Source organism: Platalea leucorodia (genome assembly GCF_965183815.1).
Source record: "Platalea leucorodia genome assembly, chromosome: 5".
Lineage (NCBI taxonomy): Eukaryota > Metazoa > Chordata > Aves > Pelecaniformes > Threskiornithidae > Platalea > Platalea leucorodia.
In genome coordinates this window covers 41484787-41510849 of record NC_138827.1, presented here as the reverse complement: position 1 = coordinate 41510849, position 26063 = coordinate 41484787, and the positions used below count along the sequence as shown (strand labels likewise).

At 41.1% G+C, this 26063-nt stretch overlaps 1 protein-coding gene across 1 annotated transcript in view; it reads left to right on the top strand.

The window, feature by feature from the left end:
• Positions 1-5935: 5935 nt before the first annotated feature.
• Positions 5936-26063, top strand: part of DPYD (dihydropyrimidine dehydrogenase) — a gene marked incomplete at both ends in the record, with an annotated part of 361757 nt that continues 341629 nt past the window's right edge. Inside the window, one exon of the mRNA XM_082314522.1 lies at positions 5936-5974. Within this exon, the coding sequence (XP_082170648.1) occupies positions 5936-5974 (39 nt within the window). The remainder of the gene's footprint in view (positions 5975-26063) is intronic.

The following is a 26063-nucleotide window of genomic DNA, read 5'->3' as shown; positions in this document are numbered from 1 at the left end:
GCAAGCACAGAAGTAGTTAATTTTGCATGGTCATAAGCTAGGCAGTAAGTCACAATCTCTAATATATACCTGAATGGAGAAATACTTGTTATTGGCAGAACTTACGTATGTAGTAAACCCATTCTCTAATAGCTTGGCAGTCTGGCCTCTTGGAGACTTGGAAACCTTCTGTGCACGGGGGAGGGAGGGCTGGAAGGTCAGTTTGCACAGACACCAGCTGGTTGACATCTACCGGAATCTCGGGTGAACTCAGTATTGTTTTGTCCTACTTCGCTGCTGCACAGTGAGATGGCTCCAAACCAGGTCTCATTCAAAAGGCAGACCTCACCCTTGCCAGAAACTTGCTGCCACAGAGAATGTGGAAGGTGCAAATAATGCAGTGTACTGAGCCCCAGCACAAATGGTCTGATCCTTCAAAACAAAACTTAGTTTGTACTCTTCTCACCCCAGAGGTTCGTATGTCTGGAAAGGAGCACCCTTTGCTTCTAACACCCAGGGCTGAAAGAGATGGATGTGACACCCCTTCCACCACTGAAACCATGAAATGTCTCAGAGGCAACTAAGTGATTTTAAATTTTCAAATCCTATAGTGGATTCACTTTTTTGTCCAGAAAGGATAATTTGGTCTGATGTAACTGAGTGGCTGCTTAGTATCTTTAAAATTAAGTCCAACGTACTCTTCCTGTAAAGTACTTTCAGCCAGGTTCAATGCTCCAAAACCCCATCTTAATCTGAGATCTGTAATTGCTTTTACCCAGGGAAGACTCATGCTAAATGTGTATACTTCTTAGCTTATAAACACTCAGATTTCCTGATGATTCCACCTAGCTAAGGTAGAGCAACATGAGAAGCACATTAACAGACTGAAAATAATTTCAGGCACATACAGAGAAAAGACTCTCGGACCAGTGCAAACCCAGGACATCGGTTTAGCAATTCTCAAGCTTAGCAATAAATATAGGATTTGTCTGCAGATGTCATCACTGGAGACTGGAGGGGGGAAGAAAAAAAAAAAGCCAGATTTTTCCATCCCCTAAAATATCCTAAAGAAACATTTGGTGGCATTTAAATAGGAAAACATTATGCTATGCCAGAAACAAGTTTTACTTTTTAATATTTCTTTGAATTGCATGATAGTAGTTATCAAAAGATGTTTGTGGTGTGAAAATATGTGGGTTCTTTTTGCTTAATTTTTTTTTTCCCAAGATGATCATGCTGAAACTCATGGTCCTTGCTACATCTAAAAAATTATAAAGCAGTTTAGGAGACAAGCTTTTGTTTACACTGCCACAGATGGCTGGAATAAATTAGTGGACTCGGTAAAGAACAGTTCATTTTAGTTTAAAATGCATTTGGACACTTATCAAAGCTCACATGGTGGCCATTTTATGTTATTTATTCATCTATTTGTGCTTTACAATTCCATGCCCAAAGGCTATGTCTGAGTAATGGTCAGAGTTTCCTCCTAACAGAATTTATAATTATGTATATCTCACACTTCAAGCGCATTTGTACTCCTGTACTGTGGCATACCCTGGGTAATCCTGTATAGCTACTCTTTCTGAAGAGCACTGCAAATCCAACTGTAAACAAACAGATTAGAAAGGCAAGGTAAACTTTTTTGCTAATGTGAATGTTTTAAGTTGAGCATTTTCCCTAAATTGGTCAGGAAATGCATAAAGTTGTAACTATATACTTCCTTCAAGATCAACTCTGCTATTTGGGAGCGGTAGTGAGAGCAAGACTTCCCAAATTAACTCTTGAATTCCAGTCCCTCTGGATTGGATTAGGATGAGGGAGGACAAAGGATGGCATAGTTACTCTACGGCCCTTCACTTAAGGACCTTTCAGAAACAGTACAGTAAAACCTCTCCCTCTCACATTTCAACTTTCATGTGTATACACTTGTTTCCTCCTTGACACCAGTACAGTGAAGACAGGCAACACAGATGTCTTCAGAGTTGATGAACCTGACACTGGAATCAGTGGGGCTACTTCTTTCAACTTTAATAGGGATTTGCCTTGTCCTGGGAAAGTCGACACCACTACTACTGTGACTCCTAGTGTAAGGGAAGAAATCAAACTAACATCTGAGTAGCTGTTGGGGGCCTTCAGAAGCAGCTTGTCATCTTCATGGCATTTTCTTGCTAATCTCATTTCTCTTGGACCCTTTGCATACTGGATATATCACCTTTAGACTGTTGTACTTAGGAGGTGACAAGCCAAACTGAGAGGGCAGTAGCAGCAGCAGCAAATAACTGAAACGTAAATCTGTGCACTGTCATAGTGATGTGCTCAAAGAAGGTAAAAGAGTAACTTGGGTTCACTTCAGCCTTTCCTGAATCCCATGAACTTGCTTAAGTGTAATGAGTAATCTGGATTGCTAAATTAGGCATTCAGATGTTGGGAGATGCCAGCTGGGAGACTGTAACCATCACTCTTCTTCATATGCAATGAGTGAGGAAACTGGTCCTGGAATAAAAATAGTGTGTGATTAAAGACCAGGTCCAAGTTACAGTGGCACAGCAAATGAAAGTCTGGAATGTCTTGTCTTTCTAGTACTTGAATTGATGTGAATCAGGGGCAGTTTTGAGGAAAAAGTGGGGAGTTGCTTGTATGATATGTCAGTACGCTGAGACCTCTAGGCTCCCTAATACATCACTGCCAGAATTTGAACGCTGAACTTTCAGAGTTTACAGTTTACCCTTTAAACTCACAGATTAACTACTGCAATGGCTGGAGGAGGAACCTTTTGTTTTAGATTGCAGGTTGTGTTCCTGGAACCATTTGAATTTGAAGGACATGGCCTTGCTCGCTGCCTCCTGCCCTGCCCTGCCCTCCTCTGCCCTCCCAGCCAGGCAGCCATTCCCAGCACAAGGCTGTTGCTGCCGTGGTGGCAGCAAGTGCCTGCAGGCTTTCTGAGAAAGTTCACGTGCAATTATTTCTTTGGCATGTGAGCAAACTTTACCTGAAGAGCACAAGGAACAAAAGGTTAATGGCAATTTTCAAAAGCCTATAATTCAACCAAGCCTCAACAGCATTTCATGCCAGAAGTGAAAGTTAGGTCTTTAGCATCACTGCTCTGTTTCTGCTGCTTTCAAAACCCTGCTAGGGGGGAGAAAAAAAAAAATTAAAAAATCAGAGGCTTAGTGCTTCTTTAGGAAAAAAGCCCAAAGTATATTTAGGCTGCGTAACCTTCTGTTATTAAAATTTCTTATTTCTGCTTTAGAAAAGTGTGAATACTTGTATTCTGATGAATGTTGTGCATGTCTCCCTGTTTCTGCTCGTTTATTTCATGAAACAAAGTTCAGCTGTACAGATGCTCACTGCTGATAAGAGCACTATTTGCCACAGCTGAGAATCCAGAGATCAGAAGGGTGATCCATGGAAGGCCAGCCCTCCCAAACTGCTGGGGGAAGCTGGCAACTGCAGCAGGCTGACACAGACTGGCTGACTGCCGTGGTTTGCAGACAATAAGTTGATCCCCAGGAGAAATGCGTGGGAGGGGAAATAAGAGGAGCCCACTCTACCAAGAAATACAGATTGTGAAGTAAGGCTGGGTATGGTTAGGTTTCTGAATCCCTTTCTCTGACCTGTACTTATTGGCAGAATAAGTCCTGCTTCATTTGCAGGGGAAAATCCTACTTCTATGAAATTTAGATGGTGTTACTATTCACTGGTTTCACGGGGCAAAAATCCTACAGGTGTCAGGTTCATTCGGCTTGGTAGGTAACATGAGGGTAACCAGGAATTTATAACCTGCAGAGCAAAAGAGAAAATGTGTATGATGACACTTTCCAAGGAGAAGTGGAGGTTCCTCAAAAGAGTGTTATCTGTAACAGCTGAAAACCTGGCAGGACAGAATGAAACTGGAGAGCCCAGTGACTGCTGCTACTCTCTTCTAATGTAACTGCTCCTTTAGAACAAATGGATGCAAACCGTAGATGGTTGGACACAAAGCAGGGTTTTTTTCATATACATGGACATATTCCTTGTGAAAATGACTTATGGGCCTAATGCACTTGTATGGTCAATATACTGCTGTAGATCGGGAGCAAACACAACCAGAAAACTCCCCAGCTAGCACCAGAGACCACTGAGCTGCTCAGCAATGTCAATATTAATGAAATGAACCAGACTCTTGGATTCGTTAGAGATAAGTACTAGCAATGCAGGGGATCCTGCTTCTGATTTTCCTGCCAACACTTTAACTGCTTTGCATGGGTGATTGTAATCAGCAAGAATTGTTATGTGATAGTGCTGAAGCAAAGACTTGAGAAAACACAGCTCTCACTTGAGACACAAAAGACCACAACCTTATTTCTGTGCATCTTACAAGGGAAACAAAATCTCCACTGGGCATCTTGAAAGTGCTCATTTACAGAGATGGAAAGAAATAAAATAATTACAATGCAAAGAAAAATTTCCATGCTATTCCGTAAGAGGCATTCTCTCCAGAGACATGAAAGGAAGAGAAAAGGCAAACCTATTCTCTACTGCACCCAAAGGGTCATCAGTGTCCAGAAGCTACTTACAGTTTTTCAGGCTTTTTATAAAGCAAATAAGAGTGGGAAGCCCTTTTTTTATCCTTTTAATGCTGTAATAAAGGAGAGTAGAATGAAAGCTAACTGGATAAAATGAGTGCTGTAAAGAGTATGTTGAAGACCAGATCTGGGATTCTCTTTTGAGAAGGGGAGAAAGAACCCAAGAAGTTGCCTGGCACGCAAATAGGAAAAGCAAAGTCATAATTAAAATTCCTCTGTTCTTGTGAAATGATGAGAAAAGCTCTCATATTTTGGTGGATCATAGGTGTGGCTAGTTGAAAGTGCTATCTAGAAACTGATGTTACGGTGTTTGGGTTTTATTCCAAATGGAGAATTCTTGCTTTTGCTGTTTTTTAAGGTAGTAGGGAAGGCAGAACTTCTTCGTTAGGTATGTTGCAGTGGGAATGTTGATTTCAATGATACCATAAATACTGTGTTTGAGGTATTAAACAACTGCAATGTTTGGGAGGAAAGAAACTTAAGAGAGCACAGAGGCTGTGTGACCTGGCCTGCTGGCCTTTGTGGCACTCCCTGCGGCAGGATGGCTTCTGCAGGGGGGACTCGCCTGAGGGAAGGTTCGCTGTCCCTGTGGGGAGCAGGGTGAAGGCTCGGGGACAGCCCAGGCCAGTAATGCTGGGAAGGTTGGGTGCGTGTGTGTAACCCCGGGAAGGGTCCTCCCTCTTGGCCTCCGTGCAGGAGAGGTGCTGCGCCCCTGAGCACAGCCCTGTTCGCTGCGGCCCTGGCGTGCAGGCTCCTCTTGTGGGACTTTCATGAAGTGGAAAAACCACCAGGGAGAGGTTTGGCCCAGTCCCCGCTTCCCCTTCCACCGACACGGAATGGGGAGGAACGGTGAAGGAGGTTGTGGCGTGCGTGTGGACCCAGACGGGGCGAGTGCCCGTGGGCTCTGGCGAGGGCTGCTGTGGCAACCTGTGGCGCTGCGGCTGGGCCGCAGGGCACCTGCCCTTGGGGCAGCGGCGATGCCACGGCCGCGCCGTGCGAGGCCCGCGGCTGAGGGGCCGTTTCCCGGCGGGGTCTGTGTGCCGTGAAGCCCCTGTGGAGGGTTTCTGCCGAGCCGCCGCCTCTCCCCTCGGTGACCGCTGGCGCCCGCCGCGGGCTTGAGGTAAAGCGGGGCGGGCCCTCACCGCGCCGAGGCGGCGGGCCGGGACCGCTCCCGCCCTGCGGGGTGACCTGCCCCTTCGCCCCGCCGGGCCGCCCCCTGACCCGGCGCGGCTCTGCCCGGCGGGGCGGCCCCGACCCCGGCCCGGCGCGGGGGGCGCCCGCCCACTTGGGCGTTGCTGTCCGGGCTGGCGGCTCCGCCTCCTCCCGCGCTCCGCTCCGCTCCACTCTGGGACTGCGGGGAGCCGGGGGAAGGCGGTGGCGGTGCGGACACCATGGCTCGTGTGCTGAGCCGGGACCCGGTGGACATTGAGGTACCCACTCGCCCTGCCGGGACGTGCGGCTGTCGCTAGCGGGGAGGGGGCTCTGCCCGGCGGCCGCGCCCGGGCCGGGAGCGCCCAGCAAAGTTTGGCGGCGTTAGGAAGTGCCTCGCCGCTGTTGCCGCTGCCCGCCCGCGGCGTCCGGGGCCTCGCTGCGCCGCGGGGCCGGCCGCGGGCAGCCCCGCCGGTGCCGGGCAGAGCCGCCCCCGGCCCCGGGGGCTGGCCTGCCGCTCGGGCGGCCGCAGCCCTTCTCGGGGGCGGACGGCGGCGGCCTGAGGCACCGCTCCGGCTCTCGCCCCGCGTCCCCTTCCCTCGCCCCGGCGAGCGGGGCGGCCGAGGGGTGTGTGGGGGCGTGAGGGGGCGGCGCCCGGCGCCTCCCCTTCTCCTCGCCGCCTCCTGTCACTCCCCGCCGGCGAAGTCGAGGGCTGGGTCTGGGCGAGCCCCGTCCCCCGCGGTGAGGTCTCCCTCCCGGCTCTGGCAGGGCTCCTGCGGGGCGGGGCTGCTCGGGGGCCGTGCCCTGAGGAGGCCCTGGGCGGCCTCGAGCTGCCGGGCCGGGCCCTCGCACAGCGCCTCACGGCCTTGGCCTCAGCGGCCCGCAGCTGCCCGCGGGCCGTCAGAGGTCTGCGGGCCCGCAGTTCCTCCCTGTCCCGCTGCGGGCCAAGCTGAGCTGATGCACCGCACCGTGTCTCCTGGGGGTAAAATAACTGCGTGGAATGCTGAGCAGGATGGCAGGGGTAGCACCCTCGCTGCCAGTGGCTGCCAGTACCTGTGGCACTTCACGTGTTTGCATGGCATTCCTTGCCGCAGGTTGGACTGGGAGCTTGGAAGTAGGGTCCGGACGTGGCCTGGTACAAGGCGGAGGTGAGGTGGACTGGGACTAAGGCTAGTGCAGTGTAACGTGGCAAAGTCCTGCTGATGTTAGCCAGGTTGCATGGTTGGGACTCAAGGTAGCTTTCCCCCACCCTTCACAGGATCTTGCACGTGGCTGTAAGCTTCAGCTCTTTTAGAGAGTCTACGAAAAACAAAGTGACAATAAACCAACTTGTAGTTTGACAGTCTTGTTCCAGCCTGACACAACCTTTTGCTGTGGTATGCCTTGAAGTTTAAAATATATTAGGTTTAGGGTGGGCTACTGCAGCGCTTTGAGGGCCCAGCCATGACACACAAACGTGCACAGCAGCAGCTTGAATACACCTCTCGGTCAGTTGTGGCTGAATTTCATCATCAGTTCTCATATTGAGTTTTTGTGTCCAGTCCATTTCCTAACTGAGCTGCTGCTCAAACCATGACTAACGTCCAGAAATGCTCTTACAAATACTCTGATAAAACTGAAACATGGAATGGATGGGAAAAACGAACTATCGTAGAAGTCTTCCCAGCAGTTAGGGGGGCACTGTGGTATGAAATCAATACTGTCTGTCTTTTACCAGCTCAGTGTTTTCAGAGCAGCCAATCTGGGATTTTTCATCAAGTGTTGAAGTTCATTTTTCTATTACAGAAGTTTGACTTTTAGCGGTGCAGGTTTTTCAGTACTTTCCTCAAATTTCTCATACAAAATATTTCTGGGATTACATTGTTTTGCATTTCTAGATATGTTTGACTCAGATTCAAAGAACAATATATTGGATATTGTGTTGGTAATAGTGTGCAGCACTACATAATTTAGAAGACTAACTGATGGTATTTTGAAAAAGGCTAGTGTTTGCCTTACTCTCAGGTGGAAAGTAGAAGCTTTGGTCACTATCGTCCTGTGGTTTTGTTTTCAGCACTCGTTTAAATTAGCAAGGAAATCAACGCAGTCTACTTCTAACCAAATGTATTGTCCTTTCCCCATCTGTTTGAATAAATTTAGTCACTGTATTATTTGTCTCCCAGATGAATATATCAATAATTACTCATAGTCTAATTGCAGCTCTCTGTTTTTTTTTTGTTTGCTTGGTTGGTTGTTTTTTTTTTTTCACCCCTGCATCGGACTTTTTTTGGGGAAAAAAAAGCAGTGTATTTTCAATAAAAACGTATTTTATCTTTTTCTTTGAAGTAGAGAAAGTGCGTGTAAGCTAAACCTATATCATTGTAGGTAAATATTCTCAGAAATTTGGTTGTTGAGCGGAGAAGTCTATCAACATGAGCACTAGCAGCACAACTTGAATGTTTTGGTCACTTTTTTGACTACAGTATAAAAACTGAATGAATGATTTCATTAAACTTATCTCAGTGGTTAGCATCTCACACAACATAGTTTGTATAATTAAAATATTAAATATGACCGTTGGAGTCTTGGTACTACTTTATCATTTATTTAGATAGTTAAGGACAGATGAAAACACTGATGTCACTGGTTAAAGAGGAGCCAAGAATCTGTGCTAGAAGCAGCTAAAATCACAGCCAATTCTGCAAGTTATTTAATAAAAGAAAAATTCCAGGAAGCTGTCCCTGAGGAATCTCATCCCCCTTGGTTGGCTTAGCCAAGCAGCTTCAGCTCCTGGGCATCCTGTCCCTGAAATCTTTTGGCCTAACTAAAGAAGATGAAGAAATTACATAGGTAATCTGGTTCTAAAAGTCTGCTTTCCAAATTGTGGAAGACTAGGAGTGTTGTGATTAAAATATAAGGTTTTCTCCAAAAAATGTTAGTGTTAAAAAAAAGAAACACCCAAAACCCCCCAAAAACCAGACACAAAACCCCCCAAAACCAAACCAAACCAAAACCCAAACAACTGCCAACCCTACAAAACCCAAATGCTGCTTTTTTTTTTTTTTTTTTTTTTTGAGAGGGGAGTGGAATCTGGTCAAATCTATCAGAACATGCTGAGAATATTCCTTGGGTGCAGAAACTCTAAGCAAAAGGGAAAAAAAGCCCTTTCCAGAATAGCTACAGGTGAAAGTACCTACCTTGGATGTACGGTGCAAGGGCTTGTCTTGGCTTTTTATTTATTGCATCTCTAGATCTTTATAAGGAATTTTGAAATCTACGGTATGAGGACAGCATTCCCTTTCTAACTTGTAATCTGAAACTGTATGTTAAATGTACGTTCAAACTCCAGATAGTGTTTACAGGCTTCTTACGGACCTTTCCCAATGATACTCTGGGAAAGAAAGTCTTCCTTTTTTTGCCTTCCCTTTTTTTTTTAGCTGATTCCTTACTATCATTGTGTGTAAACCATACATAATTGTATCTATTGGAAACTTCAGGGTTCTGTAAAGAATTGAAGTTGCCAGATGAAATATTCAAAAATTGATGAATGGTAAAACTGGGAAGTGCTGAGTAGAATCTTAACTCAGTTTCTTGAGTTCACCCAGGATGACACAACCTTGAATGACATTACTTAATGTTGTTCTCTGCATGCTGTGTTTTCCTGACTGCAGTCCAGTCTTTCTCTGCAGTTCCTCTAGTCACCTCATTTGGTGATGTTTGGGTGGTGGATGCTTTCTAGCTCTTTGCCATCCAGTCTACAGCTCGTGAGAGTAGGACTGCCAGCCTTCCTTGGTAAGGGCTTCTTCTTGGCGGAGCAGAGATGCTTTGCCGCACTGTTGTCACAAACCTAAATTGACAGTAAATTAACACCCACCTCCCCAACATACCTTAGCATCAAACAGCATTATCATTCTTACAGTAGGTAGAGAGTATGTTGGCATTTCACAGATCTGACCTTCCCTCTGAATCATCTATTGCGTATGTTTAACAGGGAGTTGGGTGTTGATGAATGGGTAATTCCTTGCTGGGCCAGCAGCTGGGTACCTGGCATGCTGTCATAGCTGTTTCCAGATGTCAGCACTGATGCCTCATTTGTGAGAATAAAAGGAAAGGTGTGAAGGGCTAGAGCCATGTTCTGAAATAGCAATCTGGGAATTGCCTGAGAATTACCAGGGTAAATTTGTGGCGCTTTCACATATAATATAATGAATATTGTCACTGTAACTGTGTCAAGCTTTCTGTTCATTAGCGTTGGAGAGTATAGATGGCTCTTAAATCACATCTTTTTGTTTGAAAGGTTATTATAAAATTCATCTATGTATCTTTATTTGGTGTTACTTTAGAAAGCTAACATTTGCTGTGCTTCTCGTGCGCTCCAGTCTTATCTCTGTGGTAGTGTAATCCATAGGTATCAATAAGTTGCTGTTGCCTATTGTGGACAAAAGCTTTACAAACTACATTAACTTCAGGGTGAAGAGGAGTGTTTTTTAAGGGCCAGACTGTGCCCATTGAGTGCCGACCTTAGTGAGGACACAGAGGAGGCTCTAGGAGTTCCTCAGTGCATGTGTGTTGATTTTGGGTTTCCTCAGCAGCAAGATACACACTGCTCTCTGAAGGCCGCTAATGAAGGTGGAATGAGGTTATAACCTGTTTGAGCAGCTCACCAAGGATGCAGTCAGCATGCCTGAACTCAAGGGCTGCAGCTGGTTCCAGGGTCAGGTAGGTGGGGGAACAGGACTTCTTGTACCATGCTCCTTGCTTCATGCAAGGGCCACCTGGGAAGTGCCCCTGAGTCTCAAGGAAGCTTTATTGTACAACCTGCAGTTTCCATACCACTTAAAGTAGCAGGTTTGATAGCAGTGACAGTTCTTCTTTCCCTGGGATGTATACTTAGCGGGTGTTACAAAGCACGGGCTATGACAGCAAGGTAGGCAAGTTTCACTTGTCATTTTTATTCTTCTCCCAATACAAATGGACTAGAACAGTGAAGGACTGCAGGTAGCAAAGGCGGTGCCTTGAGGGTACGTCTGAGAGCTAAGCTTGGTGTCCTCTAAAGGGGAAAGCAGGGCAAGGATTAAAAAATAGTGTAAAAACACAGGAAACCTCCAGCAAGATAGCAGGGAATCCTGCTAGTCAACATGGCTTGCAAAAGTGTCAAGCAAAGATTATGTGAATAAATAGCTGAAGCTAGCTTTCTTTGATCTAGGCTAAACTTTTATTTTAAAAAGCCCCAATTATTACAGTGTCTCTCTCTGTTGTAGATACCTGCTAGTTGTTTGAAGTTCCATAATGAAGCTTTAATATGTAGGATTTTTTGAAGTTATTGCTTTATAGCTTGCCGTGATGATCAGATGGCTGTTCCAGATTGATGGCTGTATCTTTCTAGGGTCATTTGACAAACAATCAGTGAGGAAACAAAACTTCCTGTTTAGCTATTTTTGTTTAATGAATTTCTCAAGCTCTTTTATTGTTTTAGTGGTTTTATTGTAGTAAACTCTTGGCTGAGTGGAACAGCAATTATAGCATGATTACCAAGACCTTGTGGAAGATTATAGACCACAATTATCATGTCTATCTTGGAGAATTGAACAATATGATTTACTCATCAGGTTAAAACCTGGTCTGGCAAGTAGGAAGGAAAGTCTTCTGTATGAAACATTTTACCTTTTTATGTTGTACATGCAAATCCTGTTGATGCTCAAAGAATTATGTACGGTCTTGCCTCCACTGCCGGTAGTCTGCTAAATTGTAGCACTGAAATTCAGTCAAATTCTCCAAAATAATGATATTGGGGAAAAAAAAAATTGACTCTTGTACTTCTCATTTTCGTTTGACCATTGAGTTTTAATGTTATTCATGAATTCAACTTCCAATTTTTTCCCCATTTTAAAAATTTTACTCTTTTTGTAGGAAGGTCTTTAAAATACGACCTGCTACTCCCACCTTTTCTCATGGTTGGGACTTGAGAAACGCAGGCCGCTATGAGATTTACGACGGTTGTCGCTGCAGGTAACAACTCTAAAGCCAAGAAGGAACTGAAATTCATTTTCCTTTCTGTTATGTGAATGGATTTCATGATGATTTTATGTTGTAGACTGGACTTGAATTTTATTTTTTCCTCTGCTTAGTGTTACATCTTTTAAGAAAGTAAAACTACATGTTGATCTAGGAAGCTGAGATCTGTAAGGCGGGATTTTGCCCATCAGATGTGACAAGAGTGCAGTGGTGCAGGGCAGCTTTTTGAGAGGCATTTGAAGGGGTGCGGTTTTAGCAGCAGGGCAGAACTTGCACAGTTTTCACTGCAGCTGAGAGAGGTGTGGCTGTCTCTGATGGACTGGGATTTGCTTGGATCCAAGGTTGTACAGCTATCTCTACAAGCTAGTCTACATGCATGGTGCAGTTTTTGCTACCCAAAGGCACATGCTGCTGCTTTTCAAATGGACACTTTTTAAAAATCTATTGTCCATCCTATCCTATGCCATTTTGCCAGTGTCAGTGAAATGCCCCAGGGAACACAAACATAGCTGGCACTGAGTTGAGAACACACTTCTACTTAAAATGTTGAGAAAAGCCAAAATTCCTGGTGGCTGCAGACAAGCTGGCTTGAACGTGTCCTGTTTGTTCTGGCTACGCTAACCCTTTGACAGCACAGAGTTCAAATCAAAAACTGCTTTCTCTCCCTCCCTGGTTGCCTGGCAACCTCCCTCCTCTTATTAGCATATGATTTCTATTCCTTTTTTTATTTCATCAGTACAGTGTTACACACTCTGCTCCCTGCCCTGTGCCATCGCCTTTGAGAAGAGCAGGATTTGTGCCTTTATATGAGACTTCGGCAAGTATGTGATTTGGCAAAGAAATCAAACATTTGGGATTAGGAAACCTTTGGCCATAAATGTCTTATCAGAAGCTCAGAGGGTGGCGTTTGTGTGGGCATGTTATTCAAAGTCTTTTCATTTTCATTTGCTGTCATTTGTATACTAAGGGCAGAATTCTTCTTGCAGATCAGCACAGCATAAATCTCTGGCATTTTTACGTGTGCAGAGCATCGGTTTGTGAAATGTGCCAGCAGAGATCGGCTACACAGATCTTGGTGGGCATTTTGTCATCTCGGTCTGTGTGCAGTTCAAATGCAATGCCATAATTCAAAGTGTAAATATAAAAAAAAAAATCAGATATATCCAGGTCAGATTGGGACTGGGGGAGAAAGCAGGTTAAGAAGTAAGCAGAGGAAATGAACTAAATTCTCTGGTTTTCTTCTTATAATAATGCTTATTAGAAATAAGAAGAACATTTTGCCTTCAAATTGGCCAGGTGTATTCTTTTATGAAATAGAGGTGATTCAGGCTGGCTCTGAAGTTTAACTTTAAATTCCTTTTTTCTGCTCATAGGGTCTTACACCTATAAGAAATACCCGAATCTTTTTTGTTGTTGCAGATGGCAAAGAACATAGGATTCAAGTGGGCAAGCTACTTTAAATATAATTAGAAAAAAACAATGGCAACAACAAAAGTTAGAAGAGACAGTGAGGATGAAATGCAAAAGCAAGTACATTTGGGGACTGTTTCAATCAAGATATGTATAGGAGTTTTTTTCTTAATATTATCCAATTCATAAGCTATTAGCCAGTTAAGTTGTAGTAGAATTACCATTCTCAGCCCAGATTTACACCAAAGGGATCCAGTTTTCAGTACAAGCAGGAAGAATGCAAGAATCCCTTCGTGAAGCAATTCTGATATGTATTCTGTCCCTGAGACAGCTCACTGACAGAACAGGGGTTTATTCTCCTTGGAAATGCATCATCTGGATGACTAGCATGTCTATATCAAACCCATAAGTGTATTTGTGAAGGGCTTAGTGTAAATGGAGGTTCCACATTAAACAGTGGTAGGCCTTAGTCAAAGCCATGAGATATTTTAATTCCTCAGATGTTAGTGTATTAGCACGCTTTGTGAGTGGTGGGAGGTGACTTACACCGTCCGATAGCCGTAGAGTGTCAACCTTAGGTGGCCAGTACTTGGGTCACGCTGCTCATGCTAGGGATGGGGAGAAATACATCTGTACCTTTGATGTGTAGTCTCAGAACAAATGAAATAACACAATTTTTCAACTTCCTTGTTTTCTTGTGCTGTGGAGTGAGTTGGGCAATTTCACTTCTGCCCTCTGTCAAAATACTTAGACCTTCTTATGAAACATCTGGTCTCTTACCATGGTCAGAGATGCCTCACTAAGCCAATGTGGAATTTTGAGTGTTTTTAGGTCTTGCAGAGACTTCACCATTTGAAATTAGGGTAAGACTGCCTGTAAAAGTATTTTGTTTTTAAAAGTGCTTCCAGTATTTATACATATAGTTGCAGAAAGCTTTATTAGTATGATAAATGTATGTGATGCCAGTGTTTTATTTGTAAATTTAAAGTGATAAACACAATGAAGTCCTTGAAATGCCAAATCTTTCATCTCTGCTCAAGCCAAGGTTCAGTTTTATTTTCAGTATGACATTTGCTGCCTGAAGTGTTACAAGTGACTTGACCTTAAAATTACGTTTATTTGAGTTCACTGAAATGGTTGGCCTTTCCAGTTCAACTTGACACCAACAGTGCAAATGGGAGAAGGCAGACATGCTTGCCCGTGACTTCACTTGAAAGCTAATTAAAAAATATCTAGGTGTTGAATCTAAATATTTCCATTTAGATGGGATGGTAGTCATCAGTTAAAGGCAATCATGGTGCATTCCGACATTTTAATTTCATATTCAAAAACAATTATATATGTAATTAAAGACAGAAGTGTCCAGGCAGCCAAACTGTCTGATTTACACATCTTGCCGATGTATGCAGGTTGTTTAATAGATGTACCTGTGCACACACTTTGAGAATGTAGAAATGAGGTGGAAAAATTGAAAGCTGCTTTGAAAGTTTGATGTTAGTTAATCTCTTCTTCCTAATGGTGCACTTCTTTCAAGTATTAGTCATATGAGCAATGTCATTAGGTTTATATTTATTATGGAGATTGGACTCTGTGCCATTTTCAGAGAGGTTGTTGTGGTACATAGTTTATTTATTAATATGTTGCTGCACACTTTCCTTGGTTCTTTGTTGTGATTTTATTAGCTGTGCTCTGAGAGGCCTTATTTGAATTGAAACTTCTTCTGTTGGAATGAACTGTGCTGGCCAGGGTTTTCTTGGTCAACAAGACATTTGGCCAACTTGGAGAGAATGAAGCAGGCTGCTGCGTAGGAGATGCGTCACTGAAATTTGGGCTACTGTTCCTGAGACGGGAATGTTTGATTGTGCTGTACGCTCTGCACAGGGCTGTCTACCCAGCCTTGTAAGAGGTCCTCATGCTGCCCAATCGCATCTCTGTTAGTTGATGAAGGAATATTGTGCTCTGAAGGGAGCCCTTCGTAGTCTTGAGTTGAAAGGACAGAAGGCAGGACATGTCCTTCTGGGTGAGGAGAGATGGTCTGATAAATATGTGGAGGGATCTAGAGGAAAGGAGAAATAAAATAGGCGCTGCAAGCAAGCTATTGCTGAATTTAACGATCACAGCGTTTTGCTTTACAGCCATTGCACTGTTAGGATGTATGCTAGCATCTAGCTCATTATAAAATGCTTGTTTTTGCCTTTATTGTGAAGGGCATTCTATGAAACCCAGTTCTATTCTGCTGTTAACAATAAGCTGACTACCCTCCCATCCAGGCATGTCTAGCATCCATGCAAAACTCCAGAATGCATGTGTGAAAGTACGTAGAAGTGTTAGAATAGGTTATTAAAAATGTAGACCCATAATGTGAGTAAAGAAGATTGGAAGTATAAAAAGAGGTTTTACACCTGGAAGTTATTATAGTTATTTAGATTGAGCGAGAATAATAACCAATTGTTTTCTAAGATGTATGACACATTTATGAAAAACCTTGAAGGATAAATGGATCTTTTTAGTATGCTACTTCCACAAAGGACTCTATGAATAAAATAATAGTGAGAGAACTCTCAGTGGATGCTGAATACTGCTAATTGATGAAATTATTACTTATTACACTGCAACTGAACTCTGCTTAGAAACACTATTTTCAGTATGATTTTTTGAAAATGACAGCTGAAATGTAAGAGGCTTTGTATTGAAAATGAATAGTGATAATTTCTTGATATCTTTGAAACGAAGGATATTTCAATGACAGTTAAAACTGAGAAAAGTGGGTTTTTTTTTTAAGTGCTCAAATCATGGAATATTGCTATGGAAATAAAATGAACTTTTCTGAAATCAATAAGGTAGACTTAATGTGGATTTATGAGGCATTTTAAAAAAAAATTAAGTATTCTTATTTATAATAAAGCAGTCAATTATTTGTATCAGCAGTTTTCATATTATGTCATATGTTAAGGTTAAAAATGAGGTTTGTGAGATAGGGTGTAGCCATCACATTTAGGAAAACTCTAATTGTAAATTAAATCAGTATTGAAGAAGTACTCCATCACTTACTGCTCAGGGCAAAAATGGCAATGAGTACCAGATTTGGCTTTGATTTAATACTGACGAAATTAAAGCCTGCTGTCCTTCTTGGTGTGTCATTTTAGGTCTATGTACTAGCTCTTAAGGAATGTTATCAGTAATTGGTGTGAGGATCCGTGCGCAAAGTATCGTGTGTAGTGTAATATTTTGGAATATAACTACAGGTGAATACAAGATCTGATTTCAGCCTAAACAAACTTGTTCATCAGTGTTAGAGGTATACCTCCCTCCCTGATAATCTCGGCAGTCTTCAGAATCTGAGGGACGAAGTCAGCATGTGCAAATTCACTCACACACTTGCGTGTGGGTGTGTGTGTGCGTGTGCGCTAATGACAGGAACACAAGATGGGAGATTAGAGGTGGTTCCCAGACTTATCCTGCTTCCATTTTAAAACTGTGTTTGATATTGCCCTTTTTTCAGTTCTAATTGAAAATGCAAAATTTTGAAAGATTTTAGTAAGCTTATACATAGCTCTCCAAAACAGATGGAAGTGAGAGAGTGACAAAAGAGCTAGGAGGAAAAAAAAAAATCAAACAAGATAACCACAACAGAAGCTGTTCTGGAACACTGGTGATAAAAGGCAGAAATGAAATGAATACAGAACAGAAAAAATGAAAATATTATCTATTCTCAAAAAACCTACAGTCTGAGTAAAATGTCTGTAGTCAGCAGTAACAACAACTATTGACTGCTGAAGGGCCAGTTGCTCTTTACTGGGGTATGATAAGAAATACTTTTTGGAAGACTGTAGAATATTTGTTCTTAAGTAAAGCAGAGTAGCTTGCATGCTGCCAAATCTTGGCACCAGGTGAGGAGATAAGATGAACTGATTTAGGAACCCCAAGAAGTATTTGGCACAAAAGCAAAGTTAGCTCATTTTTAACTCCCAGCATAATGTTTTCTATGGACTTAATCAATGAGCCCTTAATGAAAAATATATAAGCAGTCTTGAGAGCTGGGTCAAAACTCTTTTAGTGCTGGAGCAGTGTTCTTGTCATACTTGCTCTCTGATCTGCTTTCGTAATCTTAGTCGAACAGCTAATCAGCTCAGCTTCATCCAGGTTTGCCTTCCATCCTGGTCCATGGAAGACAGGAACGTGGGGATGGAGGTTTGTCTTTCCAGGGTGACTCCAGTAACCATCAGACTATTATGCAAAAGAGCAAACCATAGCTAAAAGAGCTGACCTAAAGTCAAGCTGGAGGTAAAGACCAAATCCACATTGGATTGTTGGTTCTTCTGGCATGTTTCTGAAGCTGTCAGGTGGAGAAGAGCAGGAAGATAGCTAAAGCACTTATATAACAGCTACCTGGGTACTTTGCATCGTTTCTAGTGTACTAAATAATGTTACTTCTGTTACAGCTGTTTCTGTTACTCTGCAGTATTTGCTCCTTCTCATACCAAACCACAAACAAAGGGATGCTGATCTGAGACAAGTGTTTGTTAATATTTCCATCCTAATTGAATGACAGCTTTGTGGTCTTGTATCTTGTCCTGTAGGAAAGAGAGCTTTGACCTGTCAGCAAGGTGGGAATTTTATTTTTGCAAAAGTCCAATACTTAAATCTTTCTGCAGCTGAAATCCAAGGCTTTAGAATCATTACAGTATACTTACAGGAGAACTATTTAACTATATTTTTAGAAACCTTGCAAATGATGAAAATAATAATTCTTCCCTGTTCAGAGGTCTCATAGCAGAAATGCCATTTGTCTTAATAAGTAAAAGAGTCGGAAAATGTTACGACATACAATACTTTATAAAATATTTTAAAAATAAGTTTTCTGTATAAGCATGTGACAAGGTATGATAGATCAGAATCCAAATGTTTGCTGGCATGTTTTTAGATTGGGCAGCCTGATCTGATTGTCCTGTTTTTTTAAGAGCATCACCTCTGCCTCTGGCCCACACATTTGGCAGTATTTAATGTCAATAAAATTTAAAAATCAAAATTGTTGAATAAGAGTGAAGAACTCCAAGGAATTGCTTTGTATTCCCCATTATCGATATAGGTTCCATTGTCATCTATAATGCATGTGATGCCCTATGTATTTCTGGAATGTCACATTTCTTTGCTTAAAGGTGTCAACATAGGCTCACTGTGAGCTTCTGCAAAAGAAGACAATGACATGTTAAAAGGAAAAGGAAAAATTGGCAACGGTTTCCTCTTGCCTTACTTGGATGGGCTGTTAAATTTTATTGCTTGAAAATTGGCTGTGTTATTTTTTTCAATTATCGGACATTTGGTAATATTTTAATACATAACTTCACACATCAAACCCTTACTGTTTATAGTATATCATTAACAAATCCTTCACACCTCCATTTTCCTTCTGTGTGCTGATTTTTTTTTTTTTTCCTTTTTTGACTAGGATGCTCTAATGTATACATACAGTTACTAGAAAATCAGTAGTTCCATTGTCGGTTTTGTATTTTACCGTTGTATTAAACAGTTGCTACTGAAATTTTTGTAGAAGTTTGGACATTAGTTGCACGTCGGTAAGTTTACTTGTTGCTTCTTAATGTTGCAACAGATTTAGAAAGTCGGCACTGATAGATAGTTGGCGTGTTCTTGGAACAAATACAAATGTTCATATGTGTTTCAAGCACTGAATGTACTAGATCTGTTGGATGTATGTTGTCACTCTCATCCTCATATTTCAGGTTCATTTATTGGACTTTGAAAATCACCTTTTAACAAAGTTTTCAGAACATTGCTTTGCTCAGCTAAAATTAGTTCCGCTGATTTTGCCAATGATTAAACTTAAAGCAGTAATAACTTTTAATGCTAATTTGTCTCCTATAATCAAAAGTCAGTAGAGCATTCACTTTTCATTAACTGACATGTCTCTAATGCAAGTTTGGGTTTTGGTTAAGCAAACACCTGCAATTGAGGGTTCAATTGAGAGGTTCAATTATGGGGATACAATGGCCTGTTTTTGGTTTTGGCACTAAGTTTATTTCCGAACGCAACTGAGCTTGCTTTCTCTTTCAATCTGTTTGTCTTCTTGCAGACAAATAGAAGTGAGATGTAAATGTATGTGTATGATAATGATCCTTTTTGCTGCGAGATATTCATTAAATGGCTCTCCATATGAGTGAGCAGTTACAAATGTTACTTAGTATTCCTCATGTAACAGAGGAATTTGATGTGAAAGTGATCCAGGCATAGATAAATATTATACTGAGGAAACAAAATCTTCTGTTATACCTGTGATGCAAACCTAAATATTTTCTGAGGCTTTAAGTTTTGATTTGTAAAGAAGGAAGATATTTTTATTAGGAAGATGCAAAAAGGTAACTTTGAGTGTAGTTGGTTTCACAGACTGTGGAGACTATGCATGTTCTTACTTTTAAAGGAGCAGCAGTCATGAAGCTAAGAATCAAGGCTGTGACATGAATTGCTCTGGTTTTTTGCACTTAGCCAATTGGTTGGATGATTAAAGACTGTCGAGTTAAAGTGTATTAAAATGTTAAATGTACGTGTAGAAGGATAGCTGCACCAAATTTTAGACCCTTCTATTTTTAAAGGCTGTAAATTAAATAGTATTTTAGTCAACAAAATGAATACATAATAGTGAATTAAATTTTGATTAAATCCATAAGAGCTAAGCTCAGCTACACCTTCTCTGAATTTGCTATGTTACCCCTAATAGCTTTTGATGTAGTGTATTGTTTATAGTGTAAAAATGTGATCTTATCACAGAGTAGGGTGTTCCTGGAGAAGCCTCAGATCTGAGAACTTCATCTTATAGTACGGTGGAGTTTGAGCCTGCTTTAAGCTGTGTGGCTTTTAATGTATACGTGCTTGTGTTAAATATGTGAATAATTCACTGAATGCTGGGATACTACTTGGATACTGAAAGTTAAGCACGGAGGGTGAGTATTCACTTTAGTTTTCCCTGTGAGGGTCAAGGCGCTTCTGCAGAGATTAGTTGTGTCAAGGAGGTAGCATGCAGGGTTTCCAGCGGCATAATTTACCACCCAGAGCTCTTCCAATAGAGAATAGAAACACTATTTGTTTTCTGTTTTAGTAAATCTTCCAGAATTTACAGTAATACCTAACATAAATGCATTGTTGAGGTAGAGAAATCAAACTCTTAATCTGAAAGTTAACGTATCAACAAAATTAGGTAAACCATGTTTAGGGTTTTGCAATTTTGCTACTTTGTTAATCTGTAATGCATTAACTTTGCATATGTAACAGCAAGTGCATGAGGTATACCACACTTGTGTTAATATTGACATATTCGTAACTAAGACTTCCCTGACTTCAGTGGGAGTGTTTTAGAAAACTGCTCATTTTGTTAAGAGACAGTATTTACATACTGCAGGGAAATCTGAGGACCATGAAAATTTGTAGCGGTAAATCTGTTTTGGAAACTCTGCTTTTAAGTATCTAGTAATGGATCTAGGACTATACTTCTAGGATACCGGTATGCTATGATATTATTACAGGATGCAGAATAGTCTTACTCTCACTAAATATGGAAAGTCACCTGGGAAGTTTATCCTTGTTGAGAGACACGAGAGGGTTGTGGCTTGTCACAGTGTGATACACCGTAATAGAAATGGGTTCGCAGGCACCTTGTGACTTTGCTCGCACACGTAGCCGCTTGTCTCAGTAACAGAAAACTACAAAATAATTCTCTGGGGGTTTCCCTTCTGAGTCCCATGCTGTCTGGGATCCGTTCTGGTTCTAGAATTGGGTTCTCCAAAGGCTGACCGTGCTATTCCCCTGACATCTGTGGTCATTTCACATTTCATCTAGCTTTCTCTGGCCTTCGTCGCCTCACAATTAAACCAGGCCTGAACTACTGCGAAAGCAGTCTTTTCTCCTTTTTGAAATTTCTGGTTGAATTCCTAAGACGTATTATCAGCCAGGTTATATAAATTGTTTGTGAAGATTCTCATCAGTTCAGATCTTCAGTAAGGAAATACACATTTGACACAAGTATCAATTTATGAGATATTCTATCACGCATAAGCGTGAGGGATAAATCCACAACATTTTCCCGTATTCTTTCAATAATGAAAAATAACACAGAGCTAGCTTCTGGAAGACATGACACCATGGATACTTGTTTTTTGAAACCTTGTTTATCTTTTAGTGTTACAAACTCTCCTAGGACTAGAACTTGCTCTTGCTCATTCGGTAATGACACTTCCACTTGTAATAGTTGGGGACTTTACACAGTGTTTGCAGTGTTGCATCTAACTTAGTGCTTCATGCATCTTTCCAAAAGGCAGACTAGATGTGAGAAGTAAAATGTGAACTAGGCAATTCAAATAAGATATTAATAGAAAGAGTTCATGCCTTAGTCATCTTTTTCTTAACTGACGTGATTTTTAAACAATACTCATTATTCTGCGTCATCTAATCTCATGAAAACAAATACTTCTATCTTGAATTCTTTGGTCTTTGACTGACTAACGCTAATAAAATTAATTTCACGTTCAAATATACTAGAAAACATCAGGGGAAGAACCCCAGGTACTTGTTTCTATCAGTGAATTAACACTTGCATAGCTTTCAAATTAATTGTTTAGTATGCTCATTACTCTTAGAAAAAATAAATATGTTCTCATTATGTTCACTTGGTGAACATATGTATCTTGCAATACATTTAATGTTACTTGCTGTGAGGGAGATTACAACTCTTTTTAAGGAAATTGGGTAGATTAATGGAATGGGGTGGGTTAAATTGCTCTCCACATGGATTCCCTAGCATGCCTAGCCTACTCCTGAATTTTAATTGATATATATAAAAGAGTTTAGCTGAGGACGCTCTGTGAAGAAACTGGAGTAAAACAGGATGTAACTTATGTATTGCAGGGGCTGGGCTAGGTAAATGTGCTGTACGCTAAAACAAAGCGGATAACCCATGGGACCACATTTTATGCCCATAATCATAGTCTGCATGTGAACAGTTGCATTTTCAGCAGCTTCATTGCAGCTGTATGTGTATTGATCTGTGGTGAACTTCAGCAGGTGTTTTGGAGCTGTTCATAAGAAACTTCCCCAACAAGCTAGAGAAAGTGGACAGAATCAGTGAAAAGAGCAAATTATTACTTTGTCTTATTAAGAAGCCTATACAGTTCTAATACTGCAACCTGTGACAGACCCTGAAGAGGGTTTTTCTGGTCCTTATTCTGGCTTTGAATTATCAGTAACAAAGATGAGGATTACTAAGGACTAAATACTCTTAATGCAACTCATTGGTTTCAGTAGGAGTTCTTCCAGAAGCAGAGTAATCTCAACTATTGAATTTTTACCAAATTTCTGTTTTGAATGGGAGATAAGGTCCATGTAACCAGGACACCTTGCTGAGGTTGTTACTTGGCGGGGAGGGGGGGGGGGGGGGGGGCGGGGAGAGAGAAAAAAGCTGAAGACTTCAAAGCTTAGTGCTTTAAAGAAAAGCTTTCAACATTTGGAGTAATATATAGTTTACAAAGACAATGCTAGACTAGCAGGTCTTTTTGACGACTGCCTTGAAGTTACTGCAGTCCTACCTATGATGTAAATTGTACTTTTTTCCTTAAGACCATCCCTTCTCTGCCCTCGCTCCACTACTGTTGGTGTTGGAACGTTCCTAATAAGCATAGTGCTTCCATAACTTTATATTTTATTTTGCTGAATATGCATTAAAAATCATATTTAATTGCAATAGCTTCTTATGATTTCAGCTAAAAGGGTGGCTTTATGAGATGGAAATAAAATGGGTGTGACACTTTCAATGAAATGAAATTTCTATACCAGAAATTTATGTTGGATCACTGCAGAACATGTGCCAAACTTGTCTTGATTTACCTGAAAATGCTGTATCAGAAGAAGGACTCCCAACTGCAGAATGTGTCCTATCCCGAATGACTGCCTTGAAATCACTTATTTTGGAGTAATATTAATTCAAATTCTTGATAAATTACTCACTGTAATATTACATGCTGTTTTAAAATTTTACAGCCTTTTCATTAATAGATGATAGTGAAGATTAGAGCTAGTATTTTTTGTGTAGGCTTCTTAATCATAGCCTTTAAAGTAGAAGCTGAGCAATAAACATCTAATGAATAGCTTATGGCAAGTTTATTCTCAGAAGCTATGTTAACTGTGTTGGCACAGATCAACATTACCATTTATCACTAAATTCTGAAAATTTAAAAACTGTAGCTATCACTTATACATGCTAGTCATTCTCAATGTACATTATATATGAGTAGTTTTATAGCATTTTGGGATACTTGCAACCTAAATCAATATGTGTTAGTCATAATGAATACATTCGCTTCTAGAAGAGGGTGTATTAGGGAATTAAACCATTCTTTGATATTTTTTAGTTTATAATAATCTTTGTCTTTTAAAAGACATAAAGGAAATCATTGTCATGGGTTATTATTAAAGGAATTCCTTAAGGTAGTCGTATTTGAGGGAGTCATCTGCAATATATATTGAGTTGTGTTCTGTAGGGACAGACCACTTAGCTTTCTTCCCAAAGTGAAGTCTTCAAATTAATCTATGGAAATAATGAAAGAAAGTATAACACTTTGGTGGGGCCCATAATCATCAGTGTTGTGCAAAGCTGCGAGCTTAACTCTACTATGCACGTTGTACGGCTGTGCCACAAGTGTGTACTCAGCGTGGGCTGAATTTACTTGTATGTACTTACTCATAGCCCTATTTCTTTCTCCATCGACATAGTACCTAAATAGATTTCTACAAAAATACAGCAGTGTTATATTCTGATTTGCAGCCATTAATGATAATGGATTTATACTTACTTTATTTTTAATCAAATAAAAGTGGCCATTTATGTAAAACACTAAATATATAATTTATAGGTTCCCAATTACTATACAAATAGCATCTTAATGTGAAATCCAAAGTTCATAGTACTCTGAAAAGTGATGTATTGTGTACCCACATCCTCCATTGGGGAACTTGAGTCTTGCCCTTTCAACATCTGGAGAGATCAAACAACAGCTCATCTGACAAGAATGAGAATTTATGTGGCAGAATAGGCAAGGGATTGGGACAAGCAAGATCACAGATGCCCAAATAGTTCTCCTCACCAATGAGCTCTTGCCCTGGTCAGATGGCCAGTGTGTTGGAGAGATTGGAGGTCTCAGGATTCCTTTCTTGCATGTCCACGGTGGTTTATTTTTGTTTAGCTGGGTGCATACATGAAGTGTTAGTTGCAACACTCCCTCTAGAACTTTCTTCTCTGTAATTTTCCACTTACTGGCTGACCTACCTGAATTTATTTGTTAAATTTACTAAATGTCTGACTAGCCATAAGCTGCAGAAAACCAACCAGGGAACTGAAGTGAATAGGAAGAAAACACCCTCACTCATTTTCCTTTCTGACAGTTTAACAGATGCAAAAGCATTTACATTACTTTCCCATTTAGGCAGTTAACTTCTGAGCGGTTCTTAAACACCAGGGACCTCTAGCTAGAACAGCCACCTTGGTCAGCAATCCAACATTTAGGCAGATAGTATATTATTTAGGTAGTGGGACTATAAGCGATTTTTATATTGCGTGTGTGATTTAGTATGTTCTGTGCCAGTTTTATTTCAGATTTAATTCTGGGACATGCCACGCTACGTAGTCCTTTTGGATTTCTGCAACTGTTGCGCTTGGAGCCATGCTCCTGCTGCAGAATTCCAACAGGAGCAAACATATGGGGATTCTTCCGTCCTTGGCTTGCCCCACCATTTGTTCCATGTTTTAAACCAACTGGTGCTGTACCCAGTGGAGTACATCTGTTACAGTTTATTACTAGAAATTTGCAATTCATTTCCGTTTGCTGAAATAATTATAATATTCATGGCCAAGAGTACTGCATTAAGCAATTGCAAAAGAGAGTAGGCAAAATTTTGCTAAAGTGTATGTGCGATTCAGGACCTCCTGACCAGTTTGGGTGATTTGGGCACTCAACAGCCTATCACCAATGAGTCAGATGTGCTCTGACGGTTGAGTTTGATCATCTTGAGAAATTAAAGTAGCAACTGAGATGCTGTAAGTGACATCCCTTATGTGAATGTCCCTGTTCTGTTTTAATTAAGAATGAAATAAATTAGCATAAACCACCACTGAATGCATTTGGTTGCCACATCCTGCCTGAGGTACTCAGCTGGGGAACACCCAGAAATGGAGCAGCGTCTTTGCTGCTGGAATTGCAGAGGCGCATCTGATTACACCCTCTAACTCTTCCTGAAAGTCAACAGCATGTAGGCTCCTAACTAGTCTATACCTTTTTGAATGCTGTAACCCACTTTTTTTGTCTCTTTGTGCTTCAGGCAAGCTGGGAGTTACTCTGTTGGGTTATGTTGTTATTTGCAGGTGGAATTTTCAAGTAGGTGAGATTTCTGTTTTGTGGGGAAAATGGATTACTGATCAGTCCAGAGTAAGCATTAAATAGTTCATTAGAAAGTGACCCTTTTGCATTTAAAAAAAAAAAAGTCCCCATAGACATCAACACAATAAAATCTTAATACAACAGATTACTTTTTTGTCATTATCACCCACTCAAGCAGACGTTTAAAATAAGGAAGTATCCTAATATAGTATTCATAACCCCATCATACTCATCATGTTCAGTCTCCATTTCTATAAGTCAGTCTCACACATCTTTGACATATAGTAACGAAATAAGCACAACCTATTCAGAATTATAGTGCTAAAGTCAAGTTTTTTTAAAGGAAAACTTACAAAAACAATTCCAGGAGTTACAACCAACAATATGCCTGTTTTGGTTCTCCATCACACACCTAAGTCTGGATCTGTCACTTGCATGGTGTTCACACTCACCCTTTGAATTAAATGAGGTCAGTTTTGCTACGGAAACCTGTTATTTGCCTGATTTGAAAAAGAGCTTGGGTTCCAAAAAG